This window comes from Dreissena polymorpha, chromosome 2 (genome assembly GCF_020536995.1).
Source record: "Dreissena polymorpha isolate Duluth1 chromosome 2, UMN_Dpol_1.0, whole genome shotgun sequence".
NCBI classification, from domain to species: Eukaryota; Metazoa; Mollusca; class Bivalvia; order Myida; family Dreissenidae; genus Dreissena; species Dreissena polymorpha.
Genome location: NC_068356.1, coordinates 84,543,196 through 84,558,517, shown reverse-complemented (window position 1 = coordinate 84,558,517; position 15,322 = coordinate 84,543,196). Strand labels below are relative to the sequence as shown.

General features: G+C 36.8%; 1 protein-coding gene across 3 annotated transcripts in view; it reads right to left on the bottom strand.

The window, feature by feature from the left end:
* Nucleotides 1-11,631, bottom strand: part of LOC127867884 (insulinoma-associated protein 1a-like) — a 499,447-nt gene extending 487,816 nt beyond the window's left edge. Inside the window, exons 1-6 of one of the 3 annotated variants that reach the window (XM_052409393.1) lie at nt 11,317-11,630; nt 9,126-9,271; nt 6,145-6,220; nt 5,132-5,282; nt 4,131-4,221; nt 3,528-3,730 (exon numbers count right to left, since the gene is read on the bottom strand). In XM_052409393.1, coding sequence (XP_052265353.1) covers nt 3,528-3,730; nt 4,131-4,221; nt 5,132-5,282; nt 6,145-6,220; nt 9,126-9,271; nt 11,317-11,523 — 874 coding nt within the window. In that variant the 5' untranslated portion in view covers nt 11,524-11,630. Of the gene's footprint in view, nt 1-3,527; nt 3,731-4,130; nt 4,222-5,131; nt 5,283-6,144; nt 6,221-8,530; nt 8,592-9,125; nt 9,272-11,316 lie in introns of those variants that run through there. The other 2 variants (XM_052409394.1, XM_052409399.1) reach the window with 2 other exon arrangements.
* Nucleotides 11,632-15,322: the final 3,691 nt, after the last annotated feature.

Genomic DNA, 15,322 nt, shown 5'->3' with positions numbered 1-15,322 from the left:
CTTAGAGATCATTTAGATAAAACTTGTGACCAAGTTTGGTGAGGATTGGATGAAAACTACTTGAATTAGAGAGCAGACAACATGGTGAGGTTTAAAACGCACTAAGATACCCCGTGACCTAGTTTTTGACCCAGCATGACCTATATTCAAACTTGACCTAGACATCATCTAGATACACTTTCTGACCAAGTTTGGTGAAGATTGGATGAAAACTACTTGAATTAGAGAGCGGACAACATTGTGATGTTTAAAACGCACTAAGTGACCCCGTGACCTTGTTTTTGACCCGGCATGACCCATATTCAAACTTGCCCTAGACATTATTAAGATACAACTTCTGACCAATTTTGGTGAAGATTGGATAAAAACTACTTCAATTAGAGAGCGGACAACATGGTGCGGTTTAAAACACACTAAGTGACCCCGTGACCTAGTTTTTGACCCGAAATGGTCCATGTTCGAAATTGACCTACACATCATCTAGTTACAACTTCTGACCAAGTGTGGTGAAGATCAAATTTTAACTACTTGAAATAGAGAGCCGACACCATGCTCAATGTGTAAAACATACTAAGTGAACCTGTGATCTAGTTTTTGATCTGGCATGACCCATGTACAAACTTGGCCTTCAGATCATCTAGATAAAACTTCTGACCAAGTTTGGTGAAGATCGGATGAAAACTACTTGAATAAGAGAGAGGACACCATGCTGAATGTTTAAAAAAGCACTAAGAAACCCTGTGACCTAGTTTTTGACCCGGAGAGGCCCATGTTCGAACTTGGCATTAAGATTATCTAGATACAACTTCTGATCAAGTTTGGTGAAGATCGGATGAAAACTACTTGAATTAGAGAGCGGACAACATGCTGAATGTTTAAACGCACTCAGTGACCCTGTGACCTAGTTTTTGACCCGGCAAGGCCCATGTTAAAACTTGGCCTAGACATCATGTAGATACAACTTCTGACCAAGTTTGGTGAAGATCGGATGAAAACCACTTGAATTAGAGAGCGGACACTTAATACGGACCGACAGACAGACCGACCAACAGACAGACAGACAAGTTCACTCCTATATACCCCCCTAAACTTCGTTTGTGGGGGTATAAAAATAGTGGATATTTCAACCCTATAATCCTATATGCTATGATGCAGATATTGTGATGTAAAACCATTTCTTATCAGGTACATTCCAGACTTTTTGTCCATGCTGATTATTTCAAAGGAGAGGAGAATCATATAAGAAGATATTGTATAATATTAATTATCATCTATTCCAACAAAATTACTGTACGGATATACAAAACACCATAGAACACAATTGGATGTTGTATTCTAACACAAACACATTATTTTGGACATTATTTACTTTTGATGGTTTAGTTTTGGTTTTGTTTTTTGCAACATGTTGTATTACTGTAAAGAACAATGCTATTTATTCAGACTTTGTGTGAGTTAATTGGAAAAATTTAGCCATTGTACTTATTTTGTAAAATATGACTAGTGGGTAGTGCTCACAAAAAATATTTAAAAATAGTTTGGTGACCAATATCTTGTATTCTTGTGCATTTCAGTAGTGTGCCTACATTCCACTATTAAGAAAAAAATTATTTTCAATTATGTGGCTGAGGATTTAAATCAATTTTGTTGGTTTTATATATTTATAAAAACACTATTTCTTAGAATAAATGTAATCAAGTACATTGATTGTTTTCATTATATATTATTAGGGTAGACAAGTACAATATTTAACAGGTTCAATACAAATATACATGATGCTTAATTGGAAATATATCAAACCAAAGCCAATGACCCTATGTTTTTATTCCATTTTTCACATAGCATTTGTATATATTTTTGCAGACAACTTTTGAAAAATATCAATCAATTGTAAAAAAAAATCACCGAAACTGCGACAACACCCTTTAACTAGAGCTTTGTCACAGACATGACGAATACCCCCACATGCCGCATTGACACAGAAAATATTGCATGTTGTCTTCACAAAAAACAGCGGACACCATGCTCAATGTTTAAAACGCACTAAGTGACCCCATGACCTGGTTTTGACCCTGCATGGCCCATGTTCGAACTTGACCTACACATCATCTAGATACAACTTCTGACCAAGTGTGGCGAAGATCGGATGAAAACTACATGAATTAGAGAGCAGACACCATGCTGAATGTGTAAAACATACTAAGTGACCCAGTGACCTAGTTTTTGACCCGGCATGACCCATATTCGAGATACAACTTCTGAAGTTTGGTGAAGCTCTGATGAAAACAAGAAACCGTCGGAGACGGGTGATGCTCCCCAAAGGTTTTTTGGTCACAATATTGCACTATATATTCCGATAAAAGGAAACGTCTTGAGGGGCATAACTTTGTACAAAATAATATGATGGATGGTTTAGCAACTTTAATATTTCAAAGGGCTATAACTCTCTAAATAAATCATCTAACCAGAACCCACAAATAACATGCACATCTCCTCAAGGTAGTTAAGCTTCCCATAAAGCTTCATTGAATTCCAGTCAGTAGTTGGGGGGACAAAAATTGCACTATATGTACAATTTATAGAAAATTTCAAAGGGCCATAAATCTGTGAAAAATCATCCGACCAGAACCGGCTGATAATATGCACATCTCCTCTTGGTAGTGAAGCTTCCCATAAAGTTTAATTGAATTCCGGTCATTAATTGCTGAGAAATAGCCTGGACAAAAAGATTTGCACAGACAGACACACACACGGACAGACGAAGCGGCCACTATATGCTCCCCCAAAGACTTTTGGGGGAGCATAACTACTTGAATAAGAGAGCGGACAACATGTTGAATGTTTAAAACGCACTAAGTGACCACATGACCTAGTTTTTGACCCGGCAAGGCCCATGTTCGAACTTGGCTTAGACATAATGTAGATACAACTTCTGACCAAGTTTGGTGAAGATCAGTACTACTTGAATTATAGAGCGGACACGGACCGACCGACAGACAGGCTCACTCCTATAAACCCCCCTAAACTTTGTTTAGTGGGGGTATAATAACAATAAGAATGTTTACATACACCAATGTTAATACTTGTCATGACAATCAGTGATAACGTTTCTTTAAAGAATAATTGGAAGTAATACACTATATAGTAAGCCAAAAAAGAATGCTTTTAAATCTAGTTTTATAAAGTTTGCAATACTTAAAACCCATCTCCACCGTAACACATGCTAAAATCATGAATAGCATCATTTCAAATAAAACAAAATTCTGTTTATATTATTGAAATCATATTTGTTTATAACAAATACAAATAATTTTAATTAATCAAGTGAAAAAAATGCATTCTGACCAAGTTTCCAATTTTTGAACACTTGGTAAGATGCAGTGTTTCTGCTTGATTAATTTCAAAAAGTAACAAACCCTTAACTTTAAGAGAAAGTTTATTCTAATATTCTATTAATGAGAAGAAATTTAACTGTGAAATGCATAACTGGCTAGATATTCTGAAAAACCAATGACCATGTTTTGTACCTGAATAAACAGCTGTCATAGAAGGGGACTGAACCACTGGCATAGCTAGGGTAGATTGAGTAACCTCCCTTTTCACCAGTTCAGCCATGTGTGAGAGAGGTAGTTTTTGTGGTGTTGTTGGTGTAAAAGATGTGTGATGCTCAAATGCTTCTGAAGTTTCGGTCCTCTGTCTTTTCTGGGGAGTCTCAACCACAGATTCAAAACTGTAAATAAAGAATCTGCACTGTTTCACAAATTTGGAAACAAGCCTGGTCTGGTAGTAAAAATTTAGGAATACAATCACAAATTGTATGGCCTTTTAATTTGGGCGAACTTAATATTTTAATAATTTTAGCCATAAAGATTCAAGAGAAATAAGAGCTCATATTTGAAAAATTATTATCTCATTCAAATAATGTAATGATTTCATTCACTTTACAGTACTTTTAATTTCTTTTATTTGGGTAACTACAACACTGTTTGTCTGACCATATCGTGATAAAAGGATGTCTGATTGGCCCTCACCCCTCCTCTATATGTTACTTTGATTTGAGAGCTGGCAAATGGTCAATTAATGTTTGGACAGACAAAATAATATTTTATTAATCAATACTGTATTGTTACCCATCGATGTTGCTGTTACTGTCACCGTTTGTCTCCTCTTGCTTGCGTTTGTTACTCCATCTCGGTACCTCTGGCTCTTTCTTTACTGAGTCTTAAAACATACAAACATGTACAGTATTTAAACAAGAGATTTGTTTGTCAGAAACACAATGCCCCCTATTGCGTCGATTTGAAGCCATAAATTTGACCTTTAACTTTGAATGATGACCTTGACCTTTAGCCACTCAAAATGTGCAGCTCCATGAGATACACATGCATGCCAAATATCAAGTTGCTATCTTCAATATACAAAAAGTTATGACCAAACTTAAACGAAGGTTAAAGTTTTAGGAACGAAAAATACAATGATGTTTGACCTTTGAGCTTGAAGGATGACCTTGACCATGACTTTTCACCACTCAAAATATGCAGCTCCATGAGATACACATGCATGCCAAATATGAAGTTGCTATCTTCAATATTAAAAGTTATAAAAGTTTAACCAAGGTTAAAGTTTTGTGACACACACATACAATGACTGACTGACACAATGACAGACAGACAGGCCAAAAACAATATACCCCCGATCTTTCGATCTGGGGGCATAAAAACATTCCATAGTCTTCCCTCAGTTGTGTGTTAACGAAAACAACCCCGGACAGAAAACCTCATAGCCCTTACTTGGTTCAGCAAATTATCAATTACAGCACATTTCTGGAACTTTATTTAATATTTTTTTAAACAAACTAGCTTTAAAGGGAAATAACTCAGGAATTGATTAGGATGAACCAATTTCTTGCACATCACATTTTGATGATTATAATTAACAAATAAATTGATTAAGTATCCATTAAGTGGAAAGAAAAATACCAGTATGGAATTAGTGAACTCCACTTACTTCTGAAATTTTATGTGGACAAACTGACTAACACACTACCTAATAGAGTGACTCCAATATACTGCATATAAAACTTGCTAGTGGGCTATAATAATTTCATAGCCAATACATCACCGTGACTTACTAAGAAGGCAGTAAGTCAAGAAAGGGTCCCCAAATGCCAGGTTCTCTTGAAGGAACTTCTGTCCGACCTCTGACCCCATAGTCTGTGCCTGCCTGTCAGCTGACACGGTGATCACTACGCTCTCCTCTCCTGCATTGGACAGCTGGTCCAGCTGAAACATTGAGCATTCTTAGGTTAACCCATTTATGCCTAGCATCTAGAAAAGAGGCCTTGGAAAGCATGCGGCATCTCATCTGGGTCTACGCTGTTTGTTTAAAGGAATTTCTGTAAGAAAAATTCTAAATATAGAAATAAATATACTAGACATCCCTTATTTTGGAAATAAATTGATCCAATTTAAAAGGATAGGAGAGTCCACTAGGCATAATTGGGTTAAAGTTATTCAGGTCCAAATTAGCCTAGTTCTGGCATGGGACAGCTGGTCCTGCTGAAACATAGAGCATTCTTAGGTTAAAAATAGCCAGGTACATATAAGCCTAGTTCTGGAATACTGGGATTAACGCATGTGCGTAAACTGTGTGGCTGTTAAAAACAATGTATAATAAATTGGGTTTTGGATAATAAGGCTTCAATAGGCCATAAAACAAAGACACAGCTTGCTCATTTCAGAAGTCACAGTCAATAAAGTGAATTTCATTGTTTTTTAATAGGTGAATTTATTTTGCTGGGAAAGTTGCTGTTGTCGTTACATCTAAACACTGCTTGTCCTTAATACGAATAAAACACACTAGAACTTGTTAAATAGTGATTCATGCAACTCAACACTACATGCCGTATTATGTAACAAGTTGGAACAATCATGTTATAGAAATGCTTATGTTGGTTACTTTACATCATTAACATCACTCATTGACAATCCTTCTCTAGATATTTTCCTCACTTTCTTGAAAAATACATTGTAGGTATGCATTTGCATTATAAAAAGGGTAGTGTTATGTCTTTCTGTGTGATTTCAATGTAAACTATAAATTTGGTACTTAAGAAAAAAGCCTGTTTTAATCTAAACTACTTACAAGGGTCTGTATTTGGCATCTCATTATATCCCTGAACATGGAGGCATACTCATTTTGAGACCTCATGGTGACTAGCCTGGAAGACAAAACAGTATATAGTGATTATAACATGAATTGTATAGACAATATTAGCTTCCTTATGCAAAAATTTGGCTCAATGCATGCGCTTAAAGTGTCATCAAAGATAAGGATGTGCATTTCGCACCTTTATATTGGAATATATTCATAAAGTGAGTTAATTGTTACCCATTAAAATCAAAGAATGAAGTTCAATATAAATTTGCATAGAAATACACTGCATAAAATGTATATTTTGAATAGTCAAAAATACACCATATAATGTCATTCAGTATGCAAATCATAAAAAAAATAAAATGTTGTGGAGTATCCATCCCAAGTGAAAAACCTACCCCTAAACCCTTCCATTTCCAGAACTGGGGTGCCTAAAAATATCTATGGAACGAACTAGTTGCAATAATTCAACTATTAGCTTTATAACCCAAAGGTTTGCTGAAAGTTGCAATGTCTAAGAGACCTAATAGACTAGAAATGCCCATCTATTGTTCTAAGGTGCAAAATTTGATCACAACTGCAAGGGGGTAAGCAACACTGATATTGCAAAAACTTATCAACCTTTCCTGTCTAAAGCACAAACTCATGCGAGTGGTACCATTAAAGCAAGAAATAATTGCTTTGTATTTATTTTATTATTCTTTCGTGTGCTCTATTTACCATATTGGAAAACTGACACAATGTTGCAGACTTAAAGTGTCGCTAATAAAAAAAACTCGCTATCGGTTAGGCTGCAGCACACCAATCTTTTGCAAATCGTGATGTTTGATGTAGCCTCAGACAATAAGGATGTGGAACAGATGTAGAATATTTACACTGTTCCAAATTTCAACATAAAAATGTCTACTTGAGAATAGTGTGTTGAAACATCATTAAGTTTTTTTGGAGTGCACACGAAGAGTAACTTTGGTAGGTAGCAATTCAGGTAAATTTAACTTGTTTTTGAAGTTTATGAATTGCTTTCCTCTTATTGTCACAATTTATTGATGTGCACTGATCAGCTATGAAGGTGTGCATATGATCTCTCAGACCCAACTTGGCAAAAATAATCAAAGGCTGTTTATATGGACTAAGTTCTGATTTGATAGTTAATGATTTTCAAGTTTCTCAAATTTGCATCATTAAACCCCCGTTAAAAATGTCCCAGAAACAAAGTTGACAACTAATGAAGATAAGTTCTAAAAAACAAAAACATCAACATAATTATAATCAAATGATAAAAACAATCATCAACTAAACCTTGGACAAGTTTACTGTATGTCCTGATTATCATTCGTTGTTTAATTCTTGCATTAAGTTGTAAATCAACGCGTTCGGCTAATGTACACTTGAAAATTTAATAAATATCACGTTCCATACTCAAAATGGACAAAAAAACGCGTCCCTTTCAGTAATCAATCAGTATTCAGTCATCTATGTCACCAGACGAATAACGACGATCTAAATAAACGCTTGCATCAACGGCCACAATACACTGATTTTCAATGTAGGTAAAATTACACTAAATCGATTTCCAATAGGTCCCATTAACAACAGACGACTTTCGATACATTTGTCTTGTCTTTTCTTTATTTGACCCTGAATGCAAACACCATAAAACCAGATTTCGTCTTTGAAATTGTGACTGCAAAATTTAATGCAAACCAAAACTAAATGTTTCAGCTATATCTCAAGGAAATGTAACACAAGATTGCAGATACATACGGGATATAGGACATAACCAAACAAGATTGATCAGTTACTTCTATACCAGCAGAGAAACGAAATTCTTAAGAAACAACAACTTCTATTATATAAAAGATAAACAATGCTGTGGTGGAATTCATCGATCAGATTGTACCTAAAAGTGATATGCCACACATTTAATTCATCCTAAATTTTAATATTGTGTGTTACCGATGTAAATGAGATCATTTCCAATACAGAAACTTCTTATATCAATATCACAATAATCGCTCCCCGTTTCACTGCCTTCAGAATCATTCACACTGTGATAGACCTGACCACAGACAAAACAAGCTCTTTATCAGTGGATAGGTTTACTTCATATGACATTTAGGCATCGCTCTGAGAAAACGGGGTTTAATGCATGTGCGTAAAGTGTCGTCCCAGATTAGCATGTTCAGTCCGCACAGGAAAATCAGCGAAGACACTTTTCGCATTTTTGTTTTGTTCATCCATACATGGTCGAATCTCGAGTATATTTAACTATTTAATAAGAAAAACCATTGACAACTTATCACTTATAAGACTTTAAAACATTGGTCGTAAAAAAACAAACAGTCTTTACAATATGTTTGTATATTAAAGTAACCTTCATCTTTATTTCAAAAGCCACAGACTTTCAGCATTCAATGCATTGCTTTCAAGCGATCACAAAGGCTCGTTATCGACCCCACCCCCACTCCCAAATAAACGCACACGCACGCACGCACGCACACACGAACGCGCGCACACACACACACACACACACACACACACACACACACACGCACGCACGCACGCACGCACGCACGCACGCACCCACACACACACACACACACACACACACACACACTTTGAGCATGCTCGAGATCTTCTCTTGAGACATCAAGCATTGGTTCTACACAGGAAATAGAATCTAGAGTACCACAATAAGCCTAAAGCGTTAAATGCAATCGATGAAAATGATATGGTTTTAATTAACGGTGTCGTTAATGCAGGCATAATTCCATGAACACGTCACTCGTAACTTCGTATAATAGGTTAACACATTTGTCATTAATTCATATTATACTAACATATAAATCATACAAATCCAGGAAAAAATTCAGTCTGCCAAGCGGGCCAGGCGGAGACGAAATTGAAATGAATGAGATGGTAGCAAACATAAGACAATATAATAGTGAAAATTTGAATACACAACATACTCATTTGTTATTCTTTTCCACAGTTTGAGTTTCTTTTTCAGCGGGTCCGAAGCAGGCCATTTTCTGGGCAACCTATCGTGTCCCGGTATTGTTTCTGCAAGGATGGGGTCGGGGTATTCTTCCGATGGGGCTCCGTCAATAAAGTGCTGCAGCAGAGAAGAAAATGAGTCGCGCCCGGGGTACATCGGGTATATAGCCTGTGAGTAGAGTATTGTCCCAGATTAGTAGCCGATCCGTGGTCTAGTGGTAACACACTGGCTTCACAATCCAGAGATCGCTGGTTCGATCCCCCGCTGCACCTAACCTACTAACTCGTCTTTCGCATGAGACGTTAAACCGAGGTGCAGTGTACTAGGTGCTATACACCGGGCACTAAAAGACCCAGGGTCACCTCTGGAACGGGGTGTCTTCTGTATCTTGCACTATCCCCCGTAACCAACTAACACGTCTTTCTGGGGGCGATGGCCATATGGGAGACAATCCCGGTGCACTCGATAAAAAACAACAACAACAACATTGTCCCAGATTAATCTGTGCAGTCATCAGTGACGATACTTTCCGCTTTAACATAGTTTTTAAATGAAGTAAATGCGGAAAAAGTCATCCCTGATTGGATCTTGGATCACAGGCTAATCTTGGACAATTATTTACGCACATGCATTAAGCCCGGTTTTCCCAAAGCGCGGCTTAAATGCATCTCTCATTATCAACATCCATTGTCCGGACAGTATGTGGAAGAACGAAATAATCGTCGATAGATGTATCATTAACGCTGCAAAGAAAAAGCACTATTCTGAGCACCGAATTGTAAAATATATAGGTCTTAATGTGATTAAAATATTTGCCTAATAATTGTCTCGCTATGAAAAAACAGGGTTTAATATTTGTGGGTAAAGTGGCGTCCCAGATTATCATGAACGAAACTAGCTTATGCGAAAAACCTTACATGTAGTGCTTGATCTTATGTCGTGTTTGTTATATTATGTTGTTTGCTTTAAATCGAATTCAGCAAGGTATGCTATAGGCAGGGGCGTAGCTGCTATTTGGCACAGCAGGCCCGGGCCTAAAAAAATTTTGAAACATGAAACAAATAAAAATGCTTCAACTTCGAAAAACGCATTAAAATGTTGACCCTGAGGGGGTGAGGTGTTAGAAATCTGCATTTCATATTGGCATAATCCTCAGACAATGGATTGTGGTCGTGTTCGGACATATCTTCCAATTATCAACTCTACTTCTTTCTATGTGTATAGATCATAGCTCGCTTCTTTTCACCTGGCTTGCTGTTACAAGTTTACATAGATCTACATGTAGATCTACGTGTCTCCCTTTCAACACTACATTAAGTTGTAATCGATTATCGTTGGATTTTTAAGAAACATTCTGAATGATGTTTATGATCGCGGAAATTTAAAATGGAACACTTGCCCCGGGCCCGTATCCCGATCCATTGACTAAATTCAAGTCGGTTCGGTCCCTTGATGCCGAACAAAAACGTTCCTTTATAGACATGCATACAGTATTATAGGAAAGAATTCCAATGGTTTGACTTGTGAATAAGTGGAGTGTTACACTTTTTCAATGTTTCTCTGTTCCATATCGTTTTAAAATTTAGTTATCTGGTATAAAAATAATACAGTAAAATTTAGTTCTCTGACATTGAGATAAAACAGTAAAATATCAAAGAAAAAAAGGCCAAAGTCTTATATTTTCTTATCTTATTATTTGTCTAGACATGCTTTAAATCTCACCACAGACGTAACAGTATTTAAAAATGTTCAGGGGGAGGACCCCCGGCGCCCTTTTTATGTATCATATCCGGGCCTACAGCTAAAATATTGCTAGCTACGCCCCTGATAGGGTTCAGGTTGATAACTGTACGAGTAGGGTAGTGTACGAGTTGATCAGGCGTACGAGTGGACACCAGCCATAAGGTTTTTGGAAAACTCGCGTCATCACAGCAACAGACCACCACCCATCCACCACCCACCCCACCCCTCCATCCGCCCACCCCCACCCACCCAACCCCCACCCCCACCCCATCCCTCTATTTTAATACAGAAACCCAAACAAATACAGCACATTTAAATACATGCATATCCGATTAACAGTCGAGTAATCAACTTTCAGTTCAAAACGAGTTAAACGAAAGTAGACAATCTATATTTAGAAGTCCGCTTAATTTACCTACCTTGCTACAAACGTAAAGGTTGTAGTTCCCGTCCACTTTGCCAACGTTGAGTTGGTCGTGAGGTCGCCCACAAGCCTTGATCCATCGCAAACATCTATCAAGATGTCTTTTAGGTTTAGGAAATGGATGAAATATCACATTCCCAACTAATCGCTCTTCGTATCGAGTATCGCTTTTGCATCGACCCCAAGCACAGCGTTTTACCATGTTTATGCTATTCGGCGATCCTTGGACATTTTGCCTATGTCTAAGGTTTGCAGAGGTTTATAAGGTTATCAGCCGATCGCACGATCTGAGTGGTTGATCGATGTACTTGTATTACAGGTAAAATCGCTCCGTATATCGTTTGTCCAAGGTCGTTGTGACAAGGATTTAAGAGTACGTCGATAGGAATGAGCGACCTTGTGCCAGGCTGATAATAAATAAACCAATAATTGACCTGTTGGGATTTATGGTTAAAATAAAGTTTACCTTGTTTTGCTCACAAATCAGTTAGAATAATGCATAACACATGCTTGCATTTATATGCAAGTCATCATAAGGTCATGCAAATGTGATATTTCGTGATATTTTTCGAATAAAAGGAAGTCTATTAGCGAAAATTCAGTTTAGACGGAAAGAGTCGTACCAGAGTAGCCTTTGCGGTATACACAGGCTAAACTGGGACGAAACTTGACGAACATGCATTTTCTAAAGCGAATCTCAAATATTTTAATACGCAACTTCTTAAAGCGGGTATATACGATTTTGTCAAATATTTATGAATTTATATAAACTGTGTAAAAAACTTATTATATATATATTTCAATATAAATTAAAATAAAAGTTAAGAAGAACGTGTTTCGAAAAATGCGAAATAAGCCAGATATTTAATTCTGAAACTGAAAACGGCTGTACAGCCGAATTCGCCAGCATGTATACCATACATATACGATGTGCCTCTAAACTTAGTTTAACGGTTTATTTGAATTCCTGCAACGATATCTATTCATACGACACACGAACACTATCTCCGATCCTAATACAAAGACGAATGCTTCGGTTATTGTAGGAAAATATGTACGTCACTATCGGCTCGGGGCGCTAATTTGTCTTTGCTGCATTTTATGAAATTCGGCTTTAATGTATAATTTTTCTTGCCTATTTTGTGTTATTGTAACATATTTTATCAATATATTACAATTAAACACATATAAAAAATCGTATATACCCGCTTTAAAGCGGGTATATACGATCTTGTCAAATATTTAGTAATAAATATAAAATGTGTAAAAAACTTATTATACATATATTTCAATATAAACTAAAATAAAAGTTAAGAAGAACATGTGTCGAAAAATGCTAAATAAGCCAGATATTTAATTCTGAAATCGAAAAAGGCTGTACAGCCGAATTCGCCAGCATGTATATCATGCATGTACGATGTGAATCTAAATTTAGTTTAACGGTTCATTTGAAATTTCTGCAGCGATATCGATTCATACGACACATGAACACTTACAAAAAAGACGAATGCATCGGTTATTGTAGGAAAATAATTACGAATTATCTTCGTCACAATCGGCTCGGGGCGCTAATTTGTATTTGCTGTATTTTATGAAATTCGTCTTAAATGTATCATTTTTCTTGCATAGTGTATAATCTATAACATTCGATTGTTGTGTTAAATTCCTGGACTCTCCCCCTTTTCGCTACCGGTCTGAGGCTCCTGTCTGTTTTCGCCGTAGTAACGTGTCCGCTACTTCCGTTTTTCTGTTCCAAACGCTGTTGTTCGAAGAAAGAACCCTAAACGCCCAAACGGCAACACGTTGGGCGCCAGTGTTGCCGTTTGGGCGTTTAGGGTTCTTTCTTCGAACAACAGCGTTTGGAACAGAAAAACGGAAGTAGCGGACACGTTACTACGGCGAAAACAGACAGGAGCCTCAGACCGGTAGCGAAAAGGGGGAGAGTCCAGGAATTTAACACAGCGATTCCTTGGAAACCGGTTTTTGATTTTTCCCGGGGAGTAGGAGTCCACATTTTTGCGCAGCATCGAGCTCGAGCACCGATGTGAGTACAACTACGTATTTCTTGTGCACAAAACTTTGACGTCAAAACCGTTAAAACGTACGTACAGGATTTCACGTTCTGCTACGCAAGGAACGATTCACGTTCAATCAGGACGGAGAGTGATGGACACTTAAATCGTTGTGGACATTGTGTATCGTGTCATTATTGTGTTTTGCTTGTATTTTGTAAGTGTTCCGACGGAGATCGGTGAGTGTAAATATTTTTATAATTATTGTGCAATGTACATATATCTATTTATTGTAGTTTCATTGTCGTAAATGAATAATTTGAAATACATATCAGTTGACTTACAAAAACAACAACAACAATATAGCTAATTTAAGTTTATGTGTTCATGCATTTTTCGAATTGGTCGAGATAAATGAAACGACCTTTTGTCAGCTCATTGGTAAATTAGTGTCATATGAAGTTATTTTAAGAAAATTATAGTCCCTTCACGAGCACAAAGTTTATTGCATGGCGAAGTTAAATCTACTCACCACTTACATGACGTTAAGTAGTAGATAGGTTTGAGTAACTGGATTTATTTAGTAGCAGTAGATTTTGCCCAAGGGTTATAATAAGTATCGAGAGGTTTCAATGCGTAAATTTGTTAATTTGTCATACTTTACGTATGGTTGAATTGAAAACGCTTTGTGCGTATTTTTAAAGAGAAAACTCTCTTTATAAATACCGAAAAATAATCACTGTTGTTTTTCTAAAAATTGATAATGTTAAAATGTACATATACGATTTAAACTGCATTATGTAGTTTAATGCGTGTATGTGCGACTGGCGTCTTACCGGTAAATGCACGTGCTAGCGATATCGTAGCGCAAAAAGAACGCTATTTCGGCAGTGTGGTAAAAACGCGATAGTAAACCAGTTGCGGGTTCGAATCGAAATAAAATCGAACTTAGTAAACACCTGGTACAAAATAAAAGAGCTTTGATTAGATATTTGTGATAGTCAGGCTGTTGGCTTAAAATAAGACCAAGGGAGGTAATACAGGTGTGTTGAGATAACTGTTTCGGTACGTTTATTGGAAAAAAGGAAAACGGCGATGTGGGCATTAAAATCGTCCACCGGAATCATCTGCTGCCGTGTTCCTTCTTACCGATAAAGGAAGTACAGCGTGTTTCGTCACCTGAAGTTTCGACGAGTCCTCCACGGACGTGGATGAACGCACAGGGAAGACGAGTTCCGACAGCAATCAGTCGGAAGATGAAACAGATACACGACGCTCCAAGGGAAGAAAATACCACGGCGCCGCAGCCAACGTCAGACCCGTCGGCCGGCGTGGTTTACATCCGGGGAGTATAAATTGTGATAGGTGTTGTTATGTTTTTGCAATAATGATTAAGTACAGTGACACCATAAATTTAACATGCGTGGATTTGTATTGGAAAGATACACAGCTGTTAACATTCACTTCGAGTATTAAAATACAAATTATTGTATTATGTTTGTATTTGTCAAATTGTCATTGTTTTCAAATTGAAAATAAACAGTTGCAAACGAAAACGGTTATATTGTTGACTGTCATTATTTTTTAATAACGATGCTTTCATAGATATTTTTATCACGAGATTAATCAAACCTCGCTTTACAGGCGATGTTTGAATATTAATAATGTCGAGGACGACATTTTCTTAGAAAGGGGAAATGTGTTATAGACGTATTTAATTGTTATAAATATATTTAGTTCATAAATATATTTATTCTGAATGATATTGAAGTAATTTGTTTTTAAAGGAAACATTGCTCTGATTGTTCAATGGTTGGACAGAGTAGATTTTAACTGTAAATAGGATTAGTAGCGTTCTTTTGTAGTAGTTGATTAGTTTTCAGTATGTAGAGACTGGGTAGAAAGTTGAACTGTTTTTACTAACATTTTAATACGTTAATTGGCTTGACAATCATGAGTTTATTCACTCAACCACATCCTTGTGCATGA